Source organism: Onychostruthus taczanowskii, unplaced genomic scaffold, assembly GCF_017590055.1.
Source record: "Onychostruthus taczanowskii isolate IOZ18803 unplaced genomic scaffold, ASM1759005v1 scaffold99, whole genome shotgun sequence".
Lineage (NCBI taxonomy): Eukaryota > Metazoa > Chordata > Aves > Passeriformes > Passeridae > Onychostruthus > Onychostruthus taczanowskii.
In genome coordinates, this window is record NW_024507990.1 from 2017127 (window position 1) to 2038777 (window position 21651).

General features: G+C 53.5%; 1 protein-coding gene across 1 annotated transcript in view; it reads right to left on the bottom strand.

Moving 5' to 3' along the window:
- SHISA6 (shisa family member 6) overlaps positions 1 to 21651 on the bottom strand; it is a 146242-nt gene that overhangs the window by 118648 nt on the left and 5943 nt on the right. Inside the window, exon 2 of the mRNA XM_041427373.1 lies at positions 14233 to 14393. Coding sequence (XP_041283307.1) covers positions 14233 to 14393 — 161 coding nt within the window. The remainder of the gene's footprint in view (positions 1 to 14232; positions 14394 to 21651) is intronic.

Below are 21651 nucleotides of genomic sequence, written 5' to 3' on the forward strand. Positions count from 1 at the left end.
ACTCTGTCCTGTGCCTCAGCATCCCTCAGGGAGCACCCAAGATGAAAGGAGCCACTCTGAACGCTGCTGCTGTCCCCAAACCGGGTGCAGAGTCCCCAGGGTGAGAGCTTGGGGACAGCAGTGCCACATGCCCTGAGCCTGTCACACAGCAGGGTGGCACTGGGGACCCCAGGCCACGCTGGAGGGGTGGGATGGGGGCACTGGGAGGGGTCAGTGCTCTGCCAGCCCTGCCCTGTCCCAGAGGTGCCCTCAGGAGCAGGGCAGAGGAGCCGTGGCTAATTGCAAGTGCCCCAGCAAAGCCCTGATGGGAGAGGGCAGTGCAATTAAAGCTGATCAACAATTCAGGAGCGTAAATCAGGAGCGGGCTGGCAGCAGCCAGTGAAACATTAATGGCCTGACAGCTGCTGCCAGGTAAATATTTCATCAGCTCCACCAAGGATCACTGTGACAATTATGTTAGAGTGATGTTCACAGGTGTCACTGAACAGGGCTGGCAGCTGCCTGTGCCAGCAGCGCGGGTCCCCAGGGAGGGACCAGGGCTGGCAGCTCCTCAGGGGTCAGCCGGGCACTGGAGCAGTGGGAGAGCAGCAGCACAGCCCACAGAGGAGAGCAGGAGCTCAAGGAGCAAGGTTTGTGCTTGTGGGAAGAGCCCAGCGCTCCCCAAAGCGCCGGAGTCCAAGTGAGCACGGGGCAGCAAAGCAGTGTGCCTTGGTGGCCTGGGAGGCCTTTCCCAGCTTTAATGATGCCATGGCTCACACTGAGCTCAGGCCCAAGCAGGGCAGCACCAAAGCCCTCCAGGTCTCTGGGTTCTCCTGCAGAGAGAACCTTTGTCCTTGTGGCTGACCTGCGCAGCTTGAAAGGAGGAGGGTCCTTGTGGATTCTAACAGGGCTCTGGCAGGTCCTGATGGTTTTTTCAGTTCTCACTCCCCCAGATCAGCACACTGCTCGCTGGCACTGCTGCCCACGCCCTGTCCTGCCTGCCCTGCCCAGCCAGGGGCACACAGAGCCCCTCTGCTTCAGTGCCAGTCCAGATGCCACAGCCTGGGAAGGATCCAGCCCCAGCCCCTGGCAGCTCCCCCGGCAAAGTCCAGGCTCTGTGCCAGGACAGGAGAGCTGGGGCTGCTCCTCGGGGCTGCTGGCACTGTCCTGGGTCACCGACAGCTCCTGGGGGACAGGGTGACCTCACAGATGTGAGTGACAGCCATGGTGCCACACCATCACCCTGCCACATTCCAGAATGTTCAACAGCATCTCAGCCTGTCCCACCCCCACTCCAGCTCTCCGCTCCCTCCCAGCAGCACTGTCAGACCCCACACTGATCCCCACCCGAGTCCTTTGGTGGACAAACCCACTCAGGGTCCTGTCAGGTGAGAGGAGAGCTGAGAGGAGCCACGTCCACCTCCAGGTGCTGCTGAGGGCACAGAGCCAGGGACAGCAGAGCCAGGGACACACTGCCCAGGCTGACAGGACAGCTGCTCCAGCTGTGCCACACCTGGCAGGCTGCAGGGCCACCCCTGTGCCTCTGGGATGGGCACCAGGGAGGAGAAACACACAGAGAGCAGCCTCAGAGGGAGAGGACAGCACTGCCGGGGGGGGCAGAGAGGGCACAGCTCCCCAGGGGCAGCTCCACCTCTGCTCTGGGACAGGGATAGACCCAGGGAACAGCTGGAGCTGGGACAGGGGAGTTTGGGATGGATTTCAGGGAAGGGTTCTTCCCCAGAGGGTGCTGGCACTGCCCAGGCTGCCCAGGGAATGGGCACGGCCCCGAGGCTGCCAGAGCTCCAGGAGAGTTTGGACATCCAGGGATGCCCAGGGTGGGATTGCGGGGCAGGGACCCACAATCCCTGGGCTTGACTCAAATCCCTGGGCTGGACCCACAATCCCTGGGCTGGACTCAAATCCTTGTGTGTCCAGCTCAGGAGATTCTCAGGTTCCATGCATTCCTGCAGCTGGCAGACACTGAAAGCCACGTTCTGGATGTTCAATATTTACCTCAGTGATTTTGGGAGGGGCCTCTCTGAGCCCTGGGGCAGCACCTGGGACTGGCAGCGGTGGAACATCTGTGGGGGGGTCTTTTAGAGAGCAGGTCTTATCCACAAAAATGATTTACCACCAGAGATGGAGGTGTTGGCACAGCTGACAAAACAGGGACAGATTTGGGAGAGAGCTGCAAAAGGCCAGCCACATATTTTAGAGTTATTTTCCTGAGGAGGATTTGATGAGATGTGAACTTCATTATTTGCTAATGTTGCAGCACAGAGCCTTGTCCAAAGCCCAGGAGAGTCAGAAGGAATCTTTCCATTAACTTCACTGATTGTAAGTCAGATTGTGACAGATGTACTCCCTTTCCCTTCCTCCTGAAATATTTTAAATCAAAGAGCACGGGCTGATGTGTCCTTTCCTGGAGGAGGGCATCCTTCCCTCTTAGGGCTGCTCCAATAAATAACCCTGGGGAGCCTTTCAGGTGCCCACAACAAGTCAGAGGGTCTGAGGGTATTAAAGCTCCAGGAAAGGGGAAGTGAGGCAGGAACCACTCAATTCCCAATGTGGCTGAAGGGCCAGAAAGAAACACAGCCTGCACCAAGGATAAAAGTTGTTTACAGACAATAAAATTGTCTTCAGCATGAGCCAAACCTTCCTGCTGTGTGCCAGCTTAGAGAAAACCTCCAGAAAATCCCCTTAGCACATGCCAGGAGGAGGGAATGCCTTGGAGACATGGGCTGTGGAGAAGCTGCCCCAGGTAGAAAAATCTGCTGCAAGAAAGGGGAAGGCAAAATGTTGTCCTCAGCTCTGGGCTGGGGCTGAGCAGAGCTGAGAGCAGGCAGGGACAGGCCCTGGCTGAGCCCTCCGGGATGTGCTGCTGGAGCAGACCCCATCAGCCAGCTTTCCAGAGGCTTCAGCAGTGCCTTGTGCTGGGAAAGGCTCTCAGATTCCCTGGGAGAGGCCTGTGAGAGCTCCACACCTGAGCTCAGGTGAGGCACTCCTCACTCACCCCGGGCAGCTCCCCAGCACTGCCACCCTCTGCAGGCTGAGCTGGTTCTGCATGCCAGGGGGCCCTGAGAGCCCCCAGAGCCCGTGGGCACTGCTCTGCTGGGGGCATGACTGGCATCTGACTCCATTCAGAATGCTGAACAATTGCTTTATTAAACTATTATTTTATTACACCATATTACATTGCATTATATGGTACTATACTTATATTGCTTTATTAAACTATTATATTTATTACACTATATTATATTGCATTATATGAAACTATACTTATATTGCTTTATTAAACTGTTATATTTATTAAACTATATTATATTGCATTGTATGATATTATATTTATATTGCTTTATTAAACTATTATATTTATTAAATTATATTATATTGCATTGTATGATACTATATTTATATTGCTTTATTAAACTATTCTATTTCTTGAACTATACAATATTGCATTATATGATATTATATTTCTTTTGCTTTATTAAACTATTACATTTATTAAACTATATTATATTACATTATATTGTACTATATTAAGGAATACTATACTATAATAGAAATATATATATATATATTCTGTACTAGAATATTCCATACTATTCTATACTAGGATACTATAAAGAAAAACCTGTGACTGTCTGGAGACAGCCAGGACACAGCTCTGAGCCAGCTGGCCAAGGAAACAAAACAATCCTCAGCAGAATCCAATTGACCAAATCACTTCAGGTAAACAATCCCCCTAACACATTCCACACGTGCAAAAACAACAGGAGCAGCGAGCAGAGATAAGAATTGTTTTGCCTTCTTCTCTCTGTGCTTCTCCAGGAAAAAAAACACCTGAGAGGGAGAATTATGTATCTCTGTTCAGAAAGGTGAGTGCCACTGTCACCCTCTGCGAGCTGAGCTGATGCCAGGTCCCTGCCAGCCCCTGGGCTCTGCTCTGCTGTGCCCACTGGGCCCCTCTGCAGCTCGCTGCTCGGGTGACAATGACAAGGACAAGGCAGCCAGCCTCTGCTCCTGCACATTTTTGTGCAGTTTAAAGTGAAAATAACCCAGCTGGGAGTGGTGGAAGCAGAGCACAGAGTGAGTTGCAGTGTCTGGGCAGGGGTCCAGAGACAGGGGAGGGGAGTTCACTGATTCTGGCACACTCGAATGGAGCTCTGCTTCCAGCTCCTCACCTCTGTTTACACTTCCATGGAGTGTGATAGGATCAGCAATCAGCAGCCAGGAGAGGCCCAACACACACAATGTGCTTATAAAGATTTCATTCTTCACTGTGTCAAAAAGCAAATTTCTGGAGGCCAATTTAATTGCTGTCAATACCAGTTGCAAATTGGCCTTAACATTTTAAATTGATGTTTTCTGTAAACTGCCCTGATTAATGGAAGAAAGAGATTGTGTTCCTGCCTTTCTCCTGAAGATCTAATGGAGGTAACAAACAATAATTGATCTGGCAGGACACACAGAGGGAAACAGGGAGGCTCAAACCTGCTACAGGAATGATTTTACCTGTGCACAGCTACAGAATGGCACAGCTGGTTAGACAGCGAGCTCGCTTGGCTTTGCTCCCTGAGGAAACTCTCAGCAGCTTTAACTGAAGTTCCTTAACTGCAGGCAGAGGAGTTTGGCTGTGAGAACCTGGAGGGAATCTGGAATTCCCTGGGCTGTGGGGGTAGGAATGGAGAACCTGGAATGAACCTGGATCCCCTGGGCTTTGGGGGAAAGCACTGATAAACCAAAGAGAATCTGGAATTCCCTGGATTTTAGGAAAGGCACTGATAAACCAGAATTAATCTGGATTCCCTAGATTTTAGGAAAGACACTGATAAATCAGAATGAATCTGGATTCCCTGGATTTTAGGAAAGGCGTTGATAACCCAGAATGAACCTGGATCCCCTGGGCTTTAGGAAAGGCACTGATAAACCAGAATGCATCTGGATTCCCTGGGCTTTGGAGGAAGGCATTGATAACCCAGAATGAACCTGGATCCCCTGGGCTTTAGGAAAGGCATTGAAAACCTGGGGGGGAACCTGGATCCCCTGGCTTTAAAAAAAAAATAAAATTAAATTTAAAAAAAAATGACATCAAGCTGTTGCCATAGTAACCCCCATTTTCCCGCTATCACCTGGCTGATAAGCACCCTGCTGGCCTTGTGGCTCTGGGCCTGCTCTGGGTCCAAGGAAGGCTGAATCCCACCCAAACTCTTGGAGCAGGCCCCTGGTGTTTGTCCCGAGGCTCTGGATGCTGCTGCGTGGCTCCTGCGGGTGTCATCTCCTCTCTGTGTGTGCACACTCACACCCTCCACCTCCTCCTCTGTTTCCCCACAGCAGCCAGACTTTCTGAGTTATTTCTTCAATCTTTTTTTTTCAGACTTGTCACTTGTTAGCTGCCTTAGCACACAAGCCCCTGCCATCAGTCACGGGGGATATTTGGGCGTGAGACACAAGGAATTGCTGACATGTTGCTGCTTTCCAGCCCCCACCGAGTTCACTGGCAGATAAATCTGCACTGGGGACATTTTGTTGTCTCCTGTGCCTTGTGAGTGGGGCAGAGCTTTCCCGGAGGTTCTTTTACACAGATTACCCCAAAACTCGCCAGCTCAGCGAGAGGCTCAGGAGAGCAGAACAAACTGACACCCAGAGGCAGCAGCTGAGGGAAGGAGAAGGCTTTGGGAGCCCAGGCTGTGCTCCTGGGCAGCCAAACCTCGCCCAGGTGAGCATCCCCCAGCCCTGCAAGGGGCAGGGGGGGTGTCCAAAGCAGCAAGGTGAAGAAAAGATAAGCAAAGAAATATTTGTAGTTACACAGATCCGTTTGGAGCCGGGGCAGCTGAGGTGTTTGCGCTCCAGCTGCTCCTCCTGCCTTTCCAGTCCCCTCTCCCGAGTTCCTGGGGTCCAAAGCTGCTCAGGACAGCAGTCCCAGGAGCCTGGAAGCTCTGGCTGCCTGAGCACACGGGACTGGAGGAGCATCTCTGTGCAGCCGTGGGGGAGCGAGGGTCCTAAACCCCCCACCCCACAGAAAAGAGCAGCTGGTGTCCAAAGTGAGGGTCCTAAATCAATCCTCCACCCCAAGAGGCAGCTGGTGTCTAGGGTGAGGATCCTAAATCCTCCACCCTACAGAGCAGCTGGTGTCCAAAGTGAGGATCCTAAATCCATCACCCCACAGAGCAGCTGGTGTCCAAAGTGAGGATCCTAAATCCATCACCCCACAGAGCAGCTGGTGTCCAAAGTGAGGATCCTAAATCCATCACCCCACAGAGCAGCTGGTGTCCAAAGTGAGGATCCTAAATCCTCCACCCCAAGAGGCAGCTGGTGTCCAAAGTGAGGGTCCTAAATCAATCCTCCACCCCAAGAGGCAGCTGGTGCCCAGGGTGAGGATCCTAAATCCCTCAGAGCAGAGCAGTGGTGTCCAGGGTGAGGATCCTAAATCCCTCAGAGCAGAGCAGTGGTGTCCAGGGTGAGGATCCTAAATCCCTCAGAGCAGAGCAGTGGTGTCCAGGGTGAGGATCCTAAATCCCTCAGAGCAGAGCAGAGCAGTGGTGCACTCTCAGCTCTCCCTGCCCTGCTGGGATCCTCCCTTGGCAATGATATTTCAGCTGCCAGGACACTGAGTAACTCTTCCCCTGGAAATGTTCTGAGAAAGGAGCTCTGACATTTTGGGGTGGCTCAGAACGCACATCATTAACCCTTTGGGGATCTCCTGGGAGGGAAGGCACTGGGCTCTCCATCCCAGGGATGTGCTGGCAGGAACAGCAGATGGAGAGGCTCTGACTCCTCTCAGCTCCTACAAATCCTCACGGTTCCAAAGCTGCTCCTGCTCCTGTGAAATCTGCATTTCTTGTCAAATGTCAGGGAATGGCAGGAGGAGCATGGACACAGCAAAGCCCCGTTCCTGGAACACTCTGGGTGCTTTCCAGGAGCTTTCCCTGACTCTTCACCCAGCTGCACCTTGAGTGGTTTCTCACAGCAAAGGGGATGGTTTTCCACCTGCTTTTTTTTCCCCTGAACAGCTGTAAATGACAACACAAACCTCGAACAGCAGGGGCTGGGACGCCTTCCCCACACAGCCCCGCGCTGAGCCTCGGCAAATTAACTCCAGCACTTGCTGGGGATTTGGGGGAGAAGCTGGCTAATTCCGTGAAGGAGGAAAGGAAGAGGTTTGGAGCAGAGCCCAGCTGCTCTGGGGGAAGGGAGAGAGTGGAAGGATGGATGAGGGGAAAGCACTGAAAACCTGGGGGGCACCTGCATCACCTGGGCTTTGGGGGAAGGCACTGAGAACCTGGAATGAACCTGGATCCCCTGGACTTTTGGAAAGGCACTCATAACCTGGAAGAAAACTGGATCCCCTGGACTTTGGGGAAGGCTCTGATAACCTGGATCCCCTTGGCTTTGGGGGAAGGCTCTGATAAACCAGAGGGAACCTGGATCACCTGGACTTTAGGAAAGACTTTGATAACCTGGAATGAACCTGGATCACCTGGGCTATAGGGGAAGGCATTGAGAACCTGGAATGAACCTGGATTCTCAGGGTTTTGGGGCAAGGCACTGATAACCTGGGGGGAACCTGGATCCCCTGGGCTTTAGGGGAAGGCACTGATAAACCAGAGGGAACCTGGATCACCTGGACTTTAGGAAAGACTTTGATAACCTGGAATGAATCTGGATCCCTAGGGCTTTAAGGGAAGGCATTGAAAACCTGGAATGAACCTGGATCCCCTGGGCTTTAGGGGAAGGCACTGATAACCTGGGGGGAACCTGCATCACCTGGGTTTTGGGGAAAGGCACTGAGAACCTGGAATGAACCTGGATCCCCTGGGCTTTGGGGGAAGGCACTGATAACCTGGGGGGAACCTGCATCACCTGGGTTTTGGGGAAAGGCACTGAGAACCTGGAATGAAGCTGCATCACCTGGACTTTAGGAGAGGCACTCAAAACCTGGAAGGAAACTGGATCCCCTGGGCTTTGAGGGAAGGTTCTGGTAACCTGGATCCTCTGGGCTTTAGGAGGGCACTGATAAACCAGAGGGAACCTGGATCACCTGGACTTTAGGAAACACTTTGATAACCTGGAATGAATCTAGATCCCTAGGGCTTTAAGGGAAGGCGTTGCAAACCTGGAATGAACCTGGATCCCCTGGGCTTTGGGGGAAGGCCCTAGGGCTTTGGGGGAAGGCTCTGATAACCTGGACATTGATAACCTGGAATAAATCTGGATCCCCAGGGCTTTAGGGGAAAGGTTTTGATAACCTGGAATGAATCTGGATCCCTAGGGCTTTGGGGGAAGGCTCTGATAACCTGGATCCCCTGGGCTTTAGGAAAGACATTGATAACCTGGAATAAATCTGGATCCCCAGGGCTTTAGGGGAAAGGTTTTGATAACCTGGAATGAATCTGGATCCCCTGGGTTTTAGGAGGGCATTGAGAACCTGGGGGGAACCTGGATCCCCTGGGCTTTGGGGAAGGTTCTGATAACCTGGATCCCCCTGGGCTTTAGGAAAGGGCAGAGCTCTGCTTAGCCTTGGGGAGCAGGGCAGGGGCACAGAGCCCCTTCCCAAAGTGCTGCTCAGGGTGGAAGTGCTCCCCACGCTGCTCTGGGCTTGGCTGGAGATGTTTGCCACAATTTCCATGAAGATTGAAGGCCTGCCCTGCATTTGTTCCCATTCAGAAGGAGCTCAGAATGTGCCTCTGGGTGCGAGGCACTGCTGAAAGCAGCACTTTGAATGCATCCATCTCTGGAACATCCTGACTCGAACTGCTTATTAAAAGCCTTCCCCAGATAGATCAGGCTAATCAGAGCAGCAGCCTGTGCTGTTTGCTGCATTCCAAGTGGTGATCCTGGCCAGGAGCTCTTCTCCACACCTGCAGGTCCCAGCACAGGTGAGGAGCAGATTTTAACCCTGGATTTTAACCCTGCGCTGTGCTCAGCCCTCCCCTGGCACCTCTGGGGCTGGCTGCAGAGCAGTGCATCCCCTTGGAGAGGCAATGGCATGTTCTGAGAATGAAGGGACAACAGAATGTAAATCTAGGCCAGAGTGTTTCCTCTGCAAACACGTCTTGTCCCTGCTCTCCCAGCCTCCTGCTCCTGGAGCAGGTCAGAGGTACCAGAGCTCCAGGCACAGATTTTACCTCCCTGCCTCGTGCTGGGGTTGGGGGACACCTGGGACCCTTCCCTGCCAAAAACATTTCACAGGGGTGACAGGGACAGCCCTGTCCTGAACAGATTTGGCTTCCCACATCAGCCTGGTGCTCCTGAACATCCCTTTTCTCCCAGGCTGGGATGAGCTACATGGAAAAGAGTCAGTGTGGGAGAGCCAGCAGGAGGCTGGGGATAAAGGAGCGCTGCAGACACGTGCTGTGCTGGGGATCAGAGATTTGTACCAGCTGTGGGGCAGCATTTGGATCCCCCTGAGCCATCAGGATTTAGTAAACCCAGCACTTTGACAGAGCAGGGATCTACATCAGCCAAATGTCTCAAAGCCTTCCTTGGGGTCACCTGTGCTTTGTCCTTGGCTGGGAGGACAGCCATGAGATGACCCTGGATGTCTGCCACCCCTCTGCTCCCAGAGCACCCAGGAAACTCCCATGGGAGCAGCTCTGTGCACCTTTCAGTGCTTTGCCACATTTTGGGAAAAGCAAACCAACCCTCTGCATTTGAGCTCCAAAAGGCCTTCAAATACCCTTTGAAGGCCAGAAATATTTCAAGTATTTTGAAAGCCAGGAAGGCTTCCAGAACATTCCCAGGCTGGAGAGCAAAGGGTGCTCAGCCTGGAGAGGAGAAGCTTTGGGGTGACCTCAGTGTGGCCTTCCAGGACCTGAAGGAGCCACAGAAACATGGAGAGAATTGACAAGGGATGGAGGGACAGGACAAGAGATAACGATCTTGAGCTGAAAGAGGGCAGATTTAGATTGGATATTCAAGGGAAGAATTCCTCCCTGTGAGGGCAGGGACGTGTCACAGCACATGCCACAGCTGGGACAGCCACAGCACACAGGGTGTCACCATGCAATTCCAGAAAGCTTCAACCCAAACACAGTAACAGCTCATCAGAAGGCTGCAAGCATCTGCCCTCCTTGTTCTTTACTCAACCTTTTACACCCCTGGTGTTCCTGCATTGCCCTGGGTGCCCTCTGCCCCCTTTGGTGGTTGCTCAGCACACCTGGGCACTCCATGGCTCATTGCTGCCAGTGCTGCTCACCTGCTGCTCACAGCTGCAGCCACTGGGGATGAGGCTGGGCCACAGCCCCATGCCAGTGACCCAAACTGTGCCACACACAGCCCCAGTGACCCAAACTGTGCCACACACAGCCCCAGTGACCCAAACTGTGCCACACACAGCCCCATCCCAGTGACCCAAATTATGCCTACAGGGTGCCCAGAGCAGCTGTGGCTGCCCCTGGATCCCTGGCAGTGCCCAAGGCCAGGCTGGACACTGGGGTTTGGAGCAGCCTGGCACAGTGGAAGGTGTCCCTGCCACGGAGGGGTGGGACAGGAGGTTTGTAAGGTCCCTCCCAGCCCAAAGCAGTCTGGAATTCCTCTGGAGCAGCAGTGGGAGATGGAGTCCTCTCCTCTGCCCCCAGCAGAACCGGCCCAGGCTGCTCTGCTGGGGCTCTGCAGCCTCAGGCACAGCCCAGCTCCATTTGTCACTGTCACCCACAATCGTCCTGCTCACTGACACCGAGCCAGCCTCACGGAAAAATGAAGCCAAGGTTTATTTAGCAGGACTTAGGGGCACCCTTCCAATTATAAGTTTGGAAACAAAAGTTCCAAGTCAAACGAACACCAAACTCAATCAGCCCCTGTGCAACGAGGACAGTCCTTTCTGGCTGCTTCACCTCTCCTGCTCTGGGCTCCTCAGACAAGCCACAGCCACCAGACCTGCTGCTTTCCAAACCCTGCAGCTCTGGGCTCCTTGAGCCAATTTGCAGCCCCAGTGAGCAGTGGCTTGCCTGGATCCTGCTATTCCATATTACTGCCTCTTTTTCCTCCAGCTCTTCCTATTTCCTTCTTTTTCTTTCTTTTTTTTTTTTTGTTTTATTTTCTTTCTCATTTTCTTCCCCTTGTACCCAAAAAAAACCAAGCATTGCTGATTTTCTGCTCCACGCCAGGGCTGACCAGCTTTATTCTATTTAAGCTAGGACACATACTTGTTCCCAACTGAAATATTTTAACATCCACTCATACAATTTCCTAATCCCACCAATAATCTGAAGTTTGGCTCATAACTGAGCACAAGGCACCACAGAGCACTGCCCTGCTCTGCCCATAAAGCATTACAAGCAAACGTTACCTGTAAAGCTGTTTTATGGGCTCGTGATCTCTGTGAGTGATCAGCTTTCTGTCTGCTGTGATCTATGAGCTGATGGTGGCCACAGCTGAGCCAGGAACAAGTTCTTTTGGGCAAGTTCTCCCTTCCCAGCCCTGGCAGGGGCTGCTGAGGGCTCAGTCCAGCTGGCTGCCCCGAGGGAGCAGAGCCCAGTGCCAGGGAGGGAGGCTGTGCTGGGACTGCTCTCCTGTGTGCCTTTGGGGATCTCTCCTTTTCCTGAACTCCCCTTTGATGGCTTTTCCCCCTCACACAGCCTGGAAAACATCACCCAAGCAGGGGCTGGGCCCTACTCACATCCTGCCTTTCCCTTCTTGAGCTCCTGTCCCGGTCCTCAGGCAGGACCAGCAGCTGCTGTCACTCTGCAAGGTCTCTAATTCCCATTTATTTGGCATTTTCCTGCTTGCTAATTCACTTTTTCTGTTAGTCCAACTCCATCACAAGGTGTGACCTGCTCACAGCTCTGTGCTCTGGTCCCTGCATCCTTCCCTGCCTCACTTCTGCACCAGGAAGCCTCAAAAAGCCCTTGGAGCCCTCAGCTCCCCCCAGCCAGCAGGCAGGGCTCCTGCAGCCAGCATCTCCCTCCAAACCTTGCCATTTCTCTCCTCTCAGCTTTGCAATGCCTGAGCACAGCACCCAAGCCAGCCAGGAATTCTTTCTGCCCCTTCCTTCTGGATCTGTGTGCCCTGAGGAGCAGCAGGAGACACAGGGAAGGGACAGAGAGAGAAGGTGTTGATGGCACAGAATCCCAGCATTATTTGGGCTGGAAAAGGCTTCCAAGAGGATTGAGTCCCCCCTGTGCCCCATCCCCACCGTGTCCCCAGACCAGAGCACTGAGTGCCTGCCACTGTGATATTTTATGAAAATCCATTGCTAGGATTTTTCTCCTATTCTAGCTGAGAAGCCTCAGGAAAGAAATGCAAACAATAACTGTCTGATGGCTGTGGAATGTGCTCTGGACATTGTTTACCAACAGCTGCATCTGTGGTTGGTCCATGGGAGATGTTTCTACTTAATGACCAACCATGGTCCAGCTGTGTGGACTCTGAGAGTCAGGAGCTTTTGTTATTCATCCATTCCATTCCTTTTCAGCTTTCTGATGGCTCTTTTTCTATCTATTCTTTTTAGTATAGTTTTAGTATATCATTTTAATATAATATAACATCACAATATAATAAATCAGCCTTCTGAAACACAGAGTCAAGATTCTCATCTCTTCCCTCGTCCTGGGATCCTCAAACACAACCACAAGTGCCACCTCAGAGATTCCCAGGGCACCTCCAGGGATGGGCACTCCATCCCTCCCTGGGCAGTTTCAAGGCCTGAGCCCCCTTTCCATGGGGAAATTCCTGCTGTGCCCACCCTGAGCTGCCCTGGCCCAGCCTGAGGCCGTTCCCTCTGCTCCTGTCCCTGTTCCCTGGAGCAGAGCCCGACCCCCCGGCTGTCCCCTCCTGGCAGGAGCTGTGCAGAGCCAGAATTTCCCCCTGAGCCTCCTTTTCTCCAGGCTGAGCCCCTTCCCAGCTCCCTCAGCCCCCAGGACTCCATTCTCTGGACCCTTGTCACCCCAAGGGCGATGTCACAGCTGTCCCCTGGTGGAGCCTGTCCCTGGTCACCAGCCATAATCCCTCCCTCCTCGTGTTTCAGGACCACAAGTCCTGTCCAGAGCCAGCTCCAAGCCTCAGATAAGCAGCAGCAATTCCCTCTTGCACACAATTCACCTCAAGGCTGTTCTCCAGACCAAGGCTTTATCTCACAGATCCAAATTTACACACAAAACCACAGGGCTCCCCGGTTTGGGGGTGGAAATGGGAAAGCAAAGGAATCCTGCTCGGTTCTCAGGGAAAGGGCTCTGTCCCCAACAGCAGGGACAATGTCACCCTCAGAGGATGCTGTCACCTGTCCCCACAGGGGGAGGACATTGCACCAAACCCCTCCAGACAGGCACAAAGCAGCCAAGGGCCCTTCCCCTCCCAGCTGAGCCCACAGCTCCCACTGGCTCCCTTCAGAGCCCTCCCAGCAGGGACCAGGAGCACACCCGGGTGACACAGGGCAGGAAACGCCACCAGAACCTTCCACGTGAGGGTGAGCACTCATGAGCGGAGGAGAGCCCACATCTTTGTGCAGGAGAGCCCCACATCCAGGCCAGGAGTGATGGGGAAGCTGCCACGCCCCACTGAACAGACAATTCCCCATCCATGGAGCATTAAATAAATCAGAACAAGGTCTGCAGCCAAGAGGCTGCAATCCCTGGGCCACTGGGGAAATCAAGGCAAAAATAATTCCTTTTTTTTTTTAATGAAAAAAAGATGAAAATGATGTGTTTTCTGTGAACAGATGTGTTTTGTGGGCCCTGATTCCCAGGGCAGTGCTCTTGGAGCCACTGTGGGTCACCTTCTGCATGTCCCAGTGCACCCCTGGGGCTCACCTGGCTGAGCCTGGCAGCCCCAGCCCGTCGGAGCTCTGCATCCTCAGCTGCTGTGTGCAGGGAGCTGCTGCTGCCTGCAGCAAACGTGTTTGGTAACAAACACAGAGCCCAGCAGCATCCCCGGGCACAGCCTGGATCCAGGAGAGGAGAGGAGAGGAGAGGATATATTATATTATATTATATTATACTCTACTATAACTACACTAAACTAAAGGGGAAGGATACATCAGAAGCCTTACCCAGAATGAACAATAAAAACTCATGACTCCTCAGAGCCTCCACACAGCTGGACCATGAGCGGCCATTAAATCCAAACAATTCACACGATCAATAAACAACCCCCAGACCACACCCCAAAGCAGCAAAACAGGGACAAGCTGAAGCTTCTCCTGCTCTCAGAAGAACCCCAGCAGAGGGATTTTCCAGAAACATCCCAGTTTTGTGCCGTGGCAGGGGATGCTCTGCTGGCTCTGGCAGGCTCTCGGCGAGCAGCACTCACCTGGGTTGCTCTTGGCGGTGCGCACGGGGGTGTAGTGGTTCTTGGAAGAGCTCCTGACTGGGGTGTTTTCTTTGGGGGAGGTATCTATGGCCGAGATTGTCTCTCTTTCACAGTGTCCGATTGGGATTGGTCCCTGCTGCCTTAGGATGTCGGCCAGAGCCCTGGGGAGACAGGGGAAAAAAAAGGGGGGAAATGTATTTTAACACAGCTCGAATGCAGTGTTTCGGAATGGAATAGAACAGAATTCAGTGTTTGTACTTGTGAATCCAAAGCAGCTGGGTTCATACCATAAACAGAGAAAAAAAGCAACATTAGCAGTAATAATAAAATTTAAAAATATGGCTTAAAAGCTCTGTTTCTTTCTGTGCATCTGCTGCAAGTATTTCCAGGCTTGCCTGGCTATTGTTTGGTGTCTCATCTGCTCTCTCTAATTCACTTCAGACCAGGGTTTTGGTACCTCTCCATCACCTCCCAGAGAGACAAACTGCCCCTGGCACACAGAGCCCTGCCTCCACCAGGAGCCACTGCTGGCCCCAGCCCTGGCACCTCCCAAAAGTGACACCAAAACCGCCCTGCCCGAGCCAAACTCCCCTAAAACAGCCTCAGATCAGGATCCCCACATCCTGAAATCCCTGCTCAAACCCCAGCAGTGCTGGGAGTGGCTTCTAAAGGAGAACCACGAGCCAGAAACATGGATTAACCAACTTGCAGGGGTTGGTGTCAGCAGAGCTCTGAGCCTGCCTTGAGCTCTGTGCTCAGCAGGGATTGCTTTAATGGCTGAGTTCTCCCTGCCATTCCCAGGGAAAAGCAGTCTCACCCAGTCCAGCTGTAGCAATGCTTTCCCCTTGGATACTCCAAGATCTTTTTTCCCCCTCTGTGAACACCATGGACACATGAAGCGCAGTGCCCTGATTTTCCTTCTCTGCTGGGCCTTAGGAAAAGCAGGAAGGGGGTGGCTTGTGAGGGCTGTAAGGCACACAAGCCATTTCAGTGGCACTTGAAAGCTGATGGAGGTGGAAAATCCCTTTTCTCCTGGCAAGGGGAAGGCATCTGGAGCCACCTGGGGTCCCAGGGAAGGTGTCAGGAGGAGACATCCCCTCACTGCACATTAACGAGAGGGATGCTGGCATTGCTCACATCCACTGGCATCCCTTAAATGCCACATTTCTAAGCTTTCATATGAGAAAAAGTTTGGGCCCTGGGTCTGTTCCATTTTCCAAATCATTTCCTCTCCAGACTCCTGTCCCTGTGCATAATGGATTGCAATACTAATGTGCTCCACACAAGGAACTCTTGGAGGATCTCAGAAGCTCCTGAGCAGGATCACATTAGTTCAGCACCAGCCTGTACAAAATAAAGATATTTTTACCCTTTTTTTGATTATTTCTTGGCTGCAAAAAATAGCAGATCTGAAGGCTGTAACCAGACAGGGGATATCTGTGTGTGCACACAGGCTGATCCTCGTGGGGTGAAGGATTGTTGTGTGCAAGGGCAGGAGAGCACAGACTGGGCCAGGGCAAGGAGGCAGCCTGGAGAGAGGGGTGCTGAGCCTTGGCCAGGCCAGGACTCCTCCTGTCTGCTCCTGGAGAAAGGAGGAGCTGGTGCTTGGGGAGGAACTGGTGTTTGGGGAGTGGGAACTGGTGTTTGGGGAGTGGGAACTGGTGTTTGATGAGTGGGAACTGGTATTTGGGGAGTGGGAACTGGTGTTGGGTGAGTGGGAACTGGTGTTTGGGGAGTGGGAACTGGTGTTGGGTGAGTGGGAACTGGTATTTGGGGAGTGGGAACTGGTGTTTGGGGAGTGGGAACTGGTGTTTGGGGAATGGGAACTGGTGTTGGGTGAGTGGGAACTGTTTTTTTGTTAGAAACTGGTGTTTGGGGAGGAACTGGTTGGTGAGTGAGAATTTGTGATTGGGGAGTGGGAACTGGTATTGAGGAACTGGTGTTTGGGGAGGAACTGGTTGGTGAGTGAGAATTTGTGATTGGGGAGTGGGAACTGGTGTTTGGGGAGTGGAACTGGTTTTTGGGGAGTGGGAACTGGTGTTGGGTGAGTGGGAACTGGTGTTTGGGGAGGAACTGGTATTTGGTGAGTGAGAATTTGTGTTTGGTGAGGAACTGGTTTTTAGTGAAGAACTGGTATTTGGTGAGGAATTGGTAATGAGGAACTGGTGTTTGGTGAGGAACTGGCATTGGGTGAAGAAGTGGTTTTTAGTGAGGAACTGGGTTCTAGTGAGGAACTGCTGTTTGGTGAGGAACTGGTGTCTGGTGAGGAACTGGTGTTTGGTGTTGCCCCAAAGCTCCTGGATTCCTTTCCCCCGACTGGCACAGAGCTCCTCACCATGCCCAGCCATGCCTGAGGTGTCCCTAACTGCTTCCCAACCTCCAGGACACTTCTGGCCCTTTGTCCCCTTGCCCAAGGTCATGGAGAACAAGAGTGGCAGAGCAGGCACTCGAGGCTGCTCCTGAGGTTCCTGCCCTGAGTCACAGCACAGGAGGAGGGGGCTCATTCCCCCCAGCAATCCTGGTGGCTTCTCCAGGCCAGGAGCTCCCCACTGCACCCACGCAGCTGCCTGGGGAGGATGGGGAGGCCAAGGAGCTCTGCCTGTGTGGCACCACCCCACACCACCAGTGGAGCCAGCCCGTGTGTCACGGGCAGCAGGCTGGCAGATCCGAGCCCTCAGCAGGGATCCCCGAGGTGTATTAAGCACCAGATGACCCTTTGATGGCACCTGCAGCACAGGAACACTGAGGGCCGTTTTTCAACCCCACACCTTGCATTAGCTCTGTTATTTACTGGCCCGCAGTGGCCTGGGCTCGTTCGGAACACTCGTCCACGACTCTGCGAGTGCCCAGAGCGCAATCGCTCAGGGAACAGGGGAGAACACCAGAGCAGGCTGGAGAACTCCAGAACAGCTCGTTCCAGGTGTCCCAAGGACGGGCTGGGCACGCAGGGCGAGCTGCAGGGGCTGGGGCTGTGGAAATGGGACAGAGCAAAGCAGCAAGCCCAGCTTGGACGGAGCTGGTTCGTTCTGTGCCAATTCAATCACGGTGCTGTGTGGCATCCAGAGTGTTTCCACAAAGCCCTGAGGGGCTGGAGGGTCAGTCCCACTTAAAAGAGGCAGATTTGTTGGTGACAGTCCCTTGGGTCCAGCTGGCTCACTGCCCACTGCAAAGCTCCAGAAGAACAGACTCCCTGGAATATCTGGGCCCTGTGTGTGCAGCCACCTGGGTACAATTAGTGCCACTGATGTCACCAGCCCCCTAATCACCTGCACAAGGATATGAGACACTCCAGGAACCTTCCTGTGACACAGCTGTTATCTGAGCAGCACAAGCCTCGCTGCTGGAGCGTGGCACTGATAAGGATTTGTGACACCTCTCCCTCACGTCACCACCGTGCTGAGGCTCCGTGCCACCCGCACCCAGAGCAGCCCCAGGCCAGCTGGGACACTGCTCCAGGGGGCTGCACGGGCCTGGGGGAGGGAAACCCACATTGGACAGCCCAGGCCAGGTCCTGCTCCCTGGGATGGCCCTCGTGGCATTCAGGACAAATTTGAACACTGGGGTTCATTAATTTTCAGAAGGAAAGATCAAAAGGATTTGGTGTAAATCCAAAGGAATCAAGGGGGTGGATGGAAGCAGTGGGGCAGCAAGGCTGGGCATCAGCTGGGGCCTGGTGCTGGAAATGACAGACTTTGGTCCCAAAATGTGGCTTGGTAGTCAGGGAGAAGGCGAAGCTGCAGGGCTGGGAGGGACCAGCTCACTGCAGCTCACCCTGCCCCTATAACCCAGCCCAGAACTTGGATCTGCTCCCTGAATTTCCCACGAGGACTGCTGTCCTCCCCACCGCCTTCTTGGGAAAGCATTGTCCCACTTACCCATGCCCACAGCTCCCAACACCAATTCACAGTGTGAGTGGGGACACGGGTGTCCCTTCTGCTGGAGGCCAGGGGGGCTCTGGTGACAGCTCCAGCAGGCTGGGAGCGAAATGAGGTTGGGCTGAGGGGTCTGGGTGGGAAATGCACAGGCAGGAGCTGCCTGTTCCCAGCAGTGCAGGGGGTGCAGCTCAAAACTTCACTGATTCACCCCCTGAAAATCCCCTCCGGTGCAGACCTTAACAGCAGGGTGCTGGCAAACAGAACTGCCTGCTCCCAGTCCCTGTGAATTCGGGGAGGAATGGAAGGAGAGTGACCCAATGGGTCTGGCAGAGCACAGTGAGGAGAGCAGTGCCTGGCTGAGCTGCAGCTGCTGAAAGCAGAGCAGGGATGGAGCTGGTGGCAGCACTCCAATGGCTTCAGCACAGCCAGGATTGCACTACAAAAACAGCCAGGTTAAAGACTCCCCTAAGCTCTGTTACTAACTGGGAAAGAAAGAGGCAGTTATTCCAGGAGATGGATTTATCCAGCCTGGAGCCAGCTCACCTGGAAGGGACAGCTCCCTCTGAGGGACAGCACTTCGGTCACAGCCACTGTCACAGAGAGCAGCCATGCATTATTCGTGGCCTGCCTGCTGTCCCCACACCTGCTCTGCGCCCTGGGAAGCTCCAGACACTGACCACACCTGGGGCTGGCCACTCCTGGGGCATTCCCACATCCCAGGGGCTGCCAGCTGGGTCCTGGGGCATTCCCACATCCCAGGGGCTGCCAGCCAGATCCTGCATGCCCAGGGATGGCCATTCCTGAAGCATTCCCACATTCCAGGTGCTTCCAGCCAGCTCCTGCATGCCCAGGGCTGGCCATTCCTGAAGCATTCCCACATTCCAGGGGCTGCCAGCTGGGCTCTGCATGCCTAGGGCGCACAGGAAAAGTCAGATGTCTCCTGAGAAATCTTAATACCAAACACAATTTGGAAAACTCCTGGAATTTAAACCAGCTCTAAAGACAAGCACTTCACACAGCTGACAGCAATGTCCAAACTGAATAATCTCTGGCTGTTGCTGTGGTGTGGGCAAGGAGCTGCCAGCAGTGACTGAGCCCAAAACGGGTGACACCAGTTCCTCTGGACACAGCGAGCCCGAGGAGAACAAAACTGTTACATAAAGATTTGGACATTAAAAGCTCAAAATGAACCTTTCCAAGGGGTGTTTCTCTGCAGAGAGATGTCACCCTGAGCACAAAGTGTCCTCAGCAGGGGCAGGACCTGTGTCTGAGCTGTGGCCAGGCTGCTGGGCACAGTGAGTGGCAGAAGATTGGTACCCCCAGGTGCCACGAGGCTCAGGGTGGCTGCAGGAGGGAGCAGCCCCTGTGACCCACCCAGCTCCAGCCCCTTCCCTTCCCAGAGTTGCACCCAGGAGAGGCACCAGGGCTGCTGGGGAGAGCGCGGAGCTGTGCGGGACAGGGACAGAGCACACGGAAAGGAGAGGAAATAAAACCAGCAGGTCTGGCTGGGGTGTGAAAGGTGTGAAAGTACCCCTGGAAGGGAATGAAAGGCTGTGGGAATGGTGCTCTGCTGGCCCAGCTCTTTGTCCTGCCCTGTTTGTGCTGTGCACGCCCAGGCACGGCGACAGAGCCCAGTGCTCACACAGCTGCACCTGGGGAAGGGTCGAGCACAGGGGGTCTGGTTTCGCACCAAATCCTCTGCTCTGAGCACACCTGAGGGGCTTTGAACTCACTGGAAAAAGCTGAGCTTCCTCTGAAGAGCCCTCACAACAAAGGAGGTTGTGGCGAGAGCACAGCCCAGCATTTATTGTGAAGAATTCTGTGTTTATCCACCTGGGGAAGGAGATATCTGAGCCCTCCAAGCAGTGCAGAGCACTCAGATCTGAGGAAGCACAGCCAGCCCATGTGAGGGGGGGCAAAGGCAAGCAGCACATGCCCTGGCCTCATCTTCCCCACAAAGTTCCGATCTTATGTGAAACAGAAATTTTAAAAGGCATCTGATCTCCAAAGGCACAGAGATCAAGTGCTACTTAAGGATATCAGAGATTACAAAACTAAAAGGAAGAGAAGTTCAGAGCTGCACTGGATTCCCTCGACACCTCATGATGGAGCTGGACTAACAGAAAAAGTTAATTAGCAAGCAGGAAAATGCCAAATAAATGGGAATTAGAGACACTGAGATGATTTGGTGGAGGCAGCATGGTTTCTGAGCCTGGCCTCTCTCGTAATGGGAGAAGTTCAAAAGGAAAGGAGAAGCCCAGAAGCATCCAGAGGATTTTGGTGGCCAGGCAGCCTCTGCTCCCACAGAGTCAATCTCTTCATAAAATAGACTCAGAGAGGAAAACACAGCAAAAACCCCAATTATCAAACTGCAAACCACAACCAGAGCTCCAGACTGGAGCTTTCCCATGGAAGTGAAGCAAAAGGAGAAATGTTTTGTACAGGTACAGGCACACAGAGACACACCTGGCCTGGATTTGGGTCTGCATCTGGACAATTTCCTGCAAAAGGACAAGATCCAGGTGCTCTCCCTGCTTATGAGTTACCCCAAATCCAGCCAGGGCTGGTTTGAAACAGAACTAGTCCTGAGGAGCTCCTCTGAGGTCACAAGTGAAAGTGTCCCTGCCCATGGCAGGGGGTGGAATGAGATGATCTTTAAGGGTCCTTCCAACTCCATCCATTCTGTGATTTTATGGCTGCGCCTTTTTTGGTTTTTCTTACTTCAGTCTGACCTGTATTCTGTGCCTGTGAGAGGGACAGGGCACTTCAGAGGAGACACTCAGAAACCATCAGGACTGAACAACTCAAAGCAGGGCAAAGAGCAGCTGAAAGGCACCCGAGTGAGTCGGAGCAGAGTGAAAAAAGGCAGAGCATAAAAACACATCAGTGGAAAGAGACTGAAAGCAGGAACAGCATCCAAGAAAGAAAACCTCCTGCAGAGTCCCTGTGGCCAGGAGTGTTCACAGCACTCCCTCCCTGCCCTGGGGACCAGGGGGTTTGATCCTTTGGCTCCAGCAGCACAGAGCAGAGCTGAAGGAGCTGCCTGTGATCCCTGTCTCAAACACCAGGGCTGCAGAGAGGCACTGCTCATAACCTTCACACCTGAAAGCAGCTCCCTCCAGCAGCCCCTCAGCAAGCACAGGGCCCCGAGCCATGGGGGATGCAGCCTGCAGGAACACAAACCCTGCTGCATTTCACACAGACCCAGCAGCCCCTTGGATCTGTGAGCAGACAGATCCATTGCCTCCGGTTCCTGCTGGAATTCAGAGCCACGGAGCAGAAACAAGGAGTGGATCAATTAAACTCTGGTCTCTACATGGGCAAAGGATGTTGGTTTACAAAGGCTGGCAGTGATCACTCACAGAGCAGGAGGTGCAGAGGCTGAAGAGAAGAGCAGCACAGATATCTTCCCTCTTTGCAGCAACCCAGATGCTGTGGGAGGAGGGGGAAGTGAAGCACAGCACAGAGCCTGTTTCCCTTCTCCCTTTCCCACCCCTCAGCCACACTCCATGCAAGGCCAGATAAGGCTTTTAGCAGCACACAC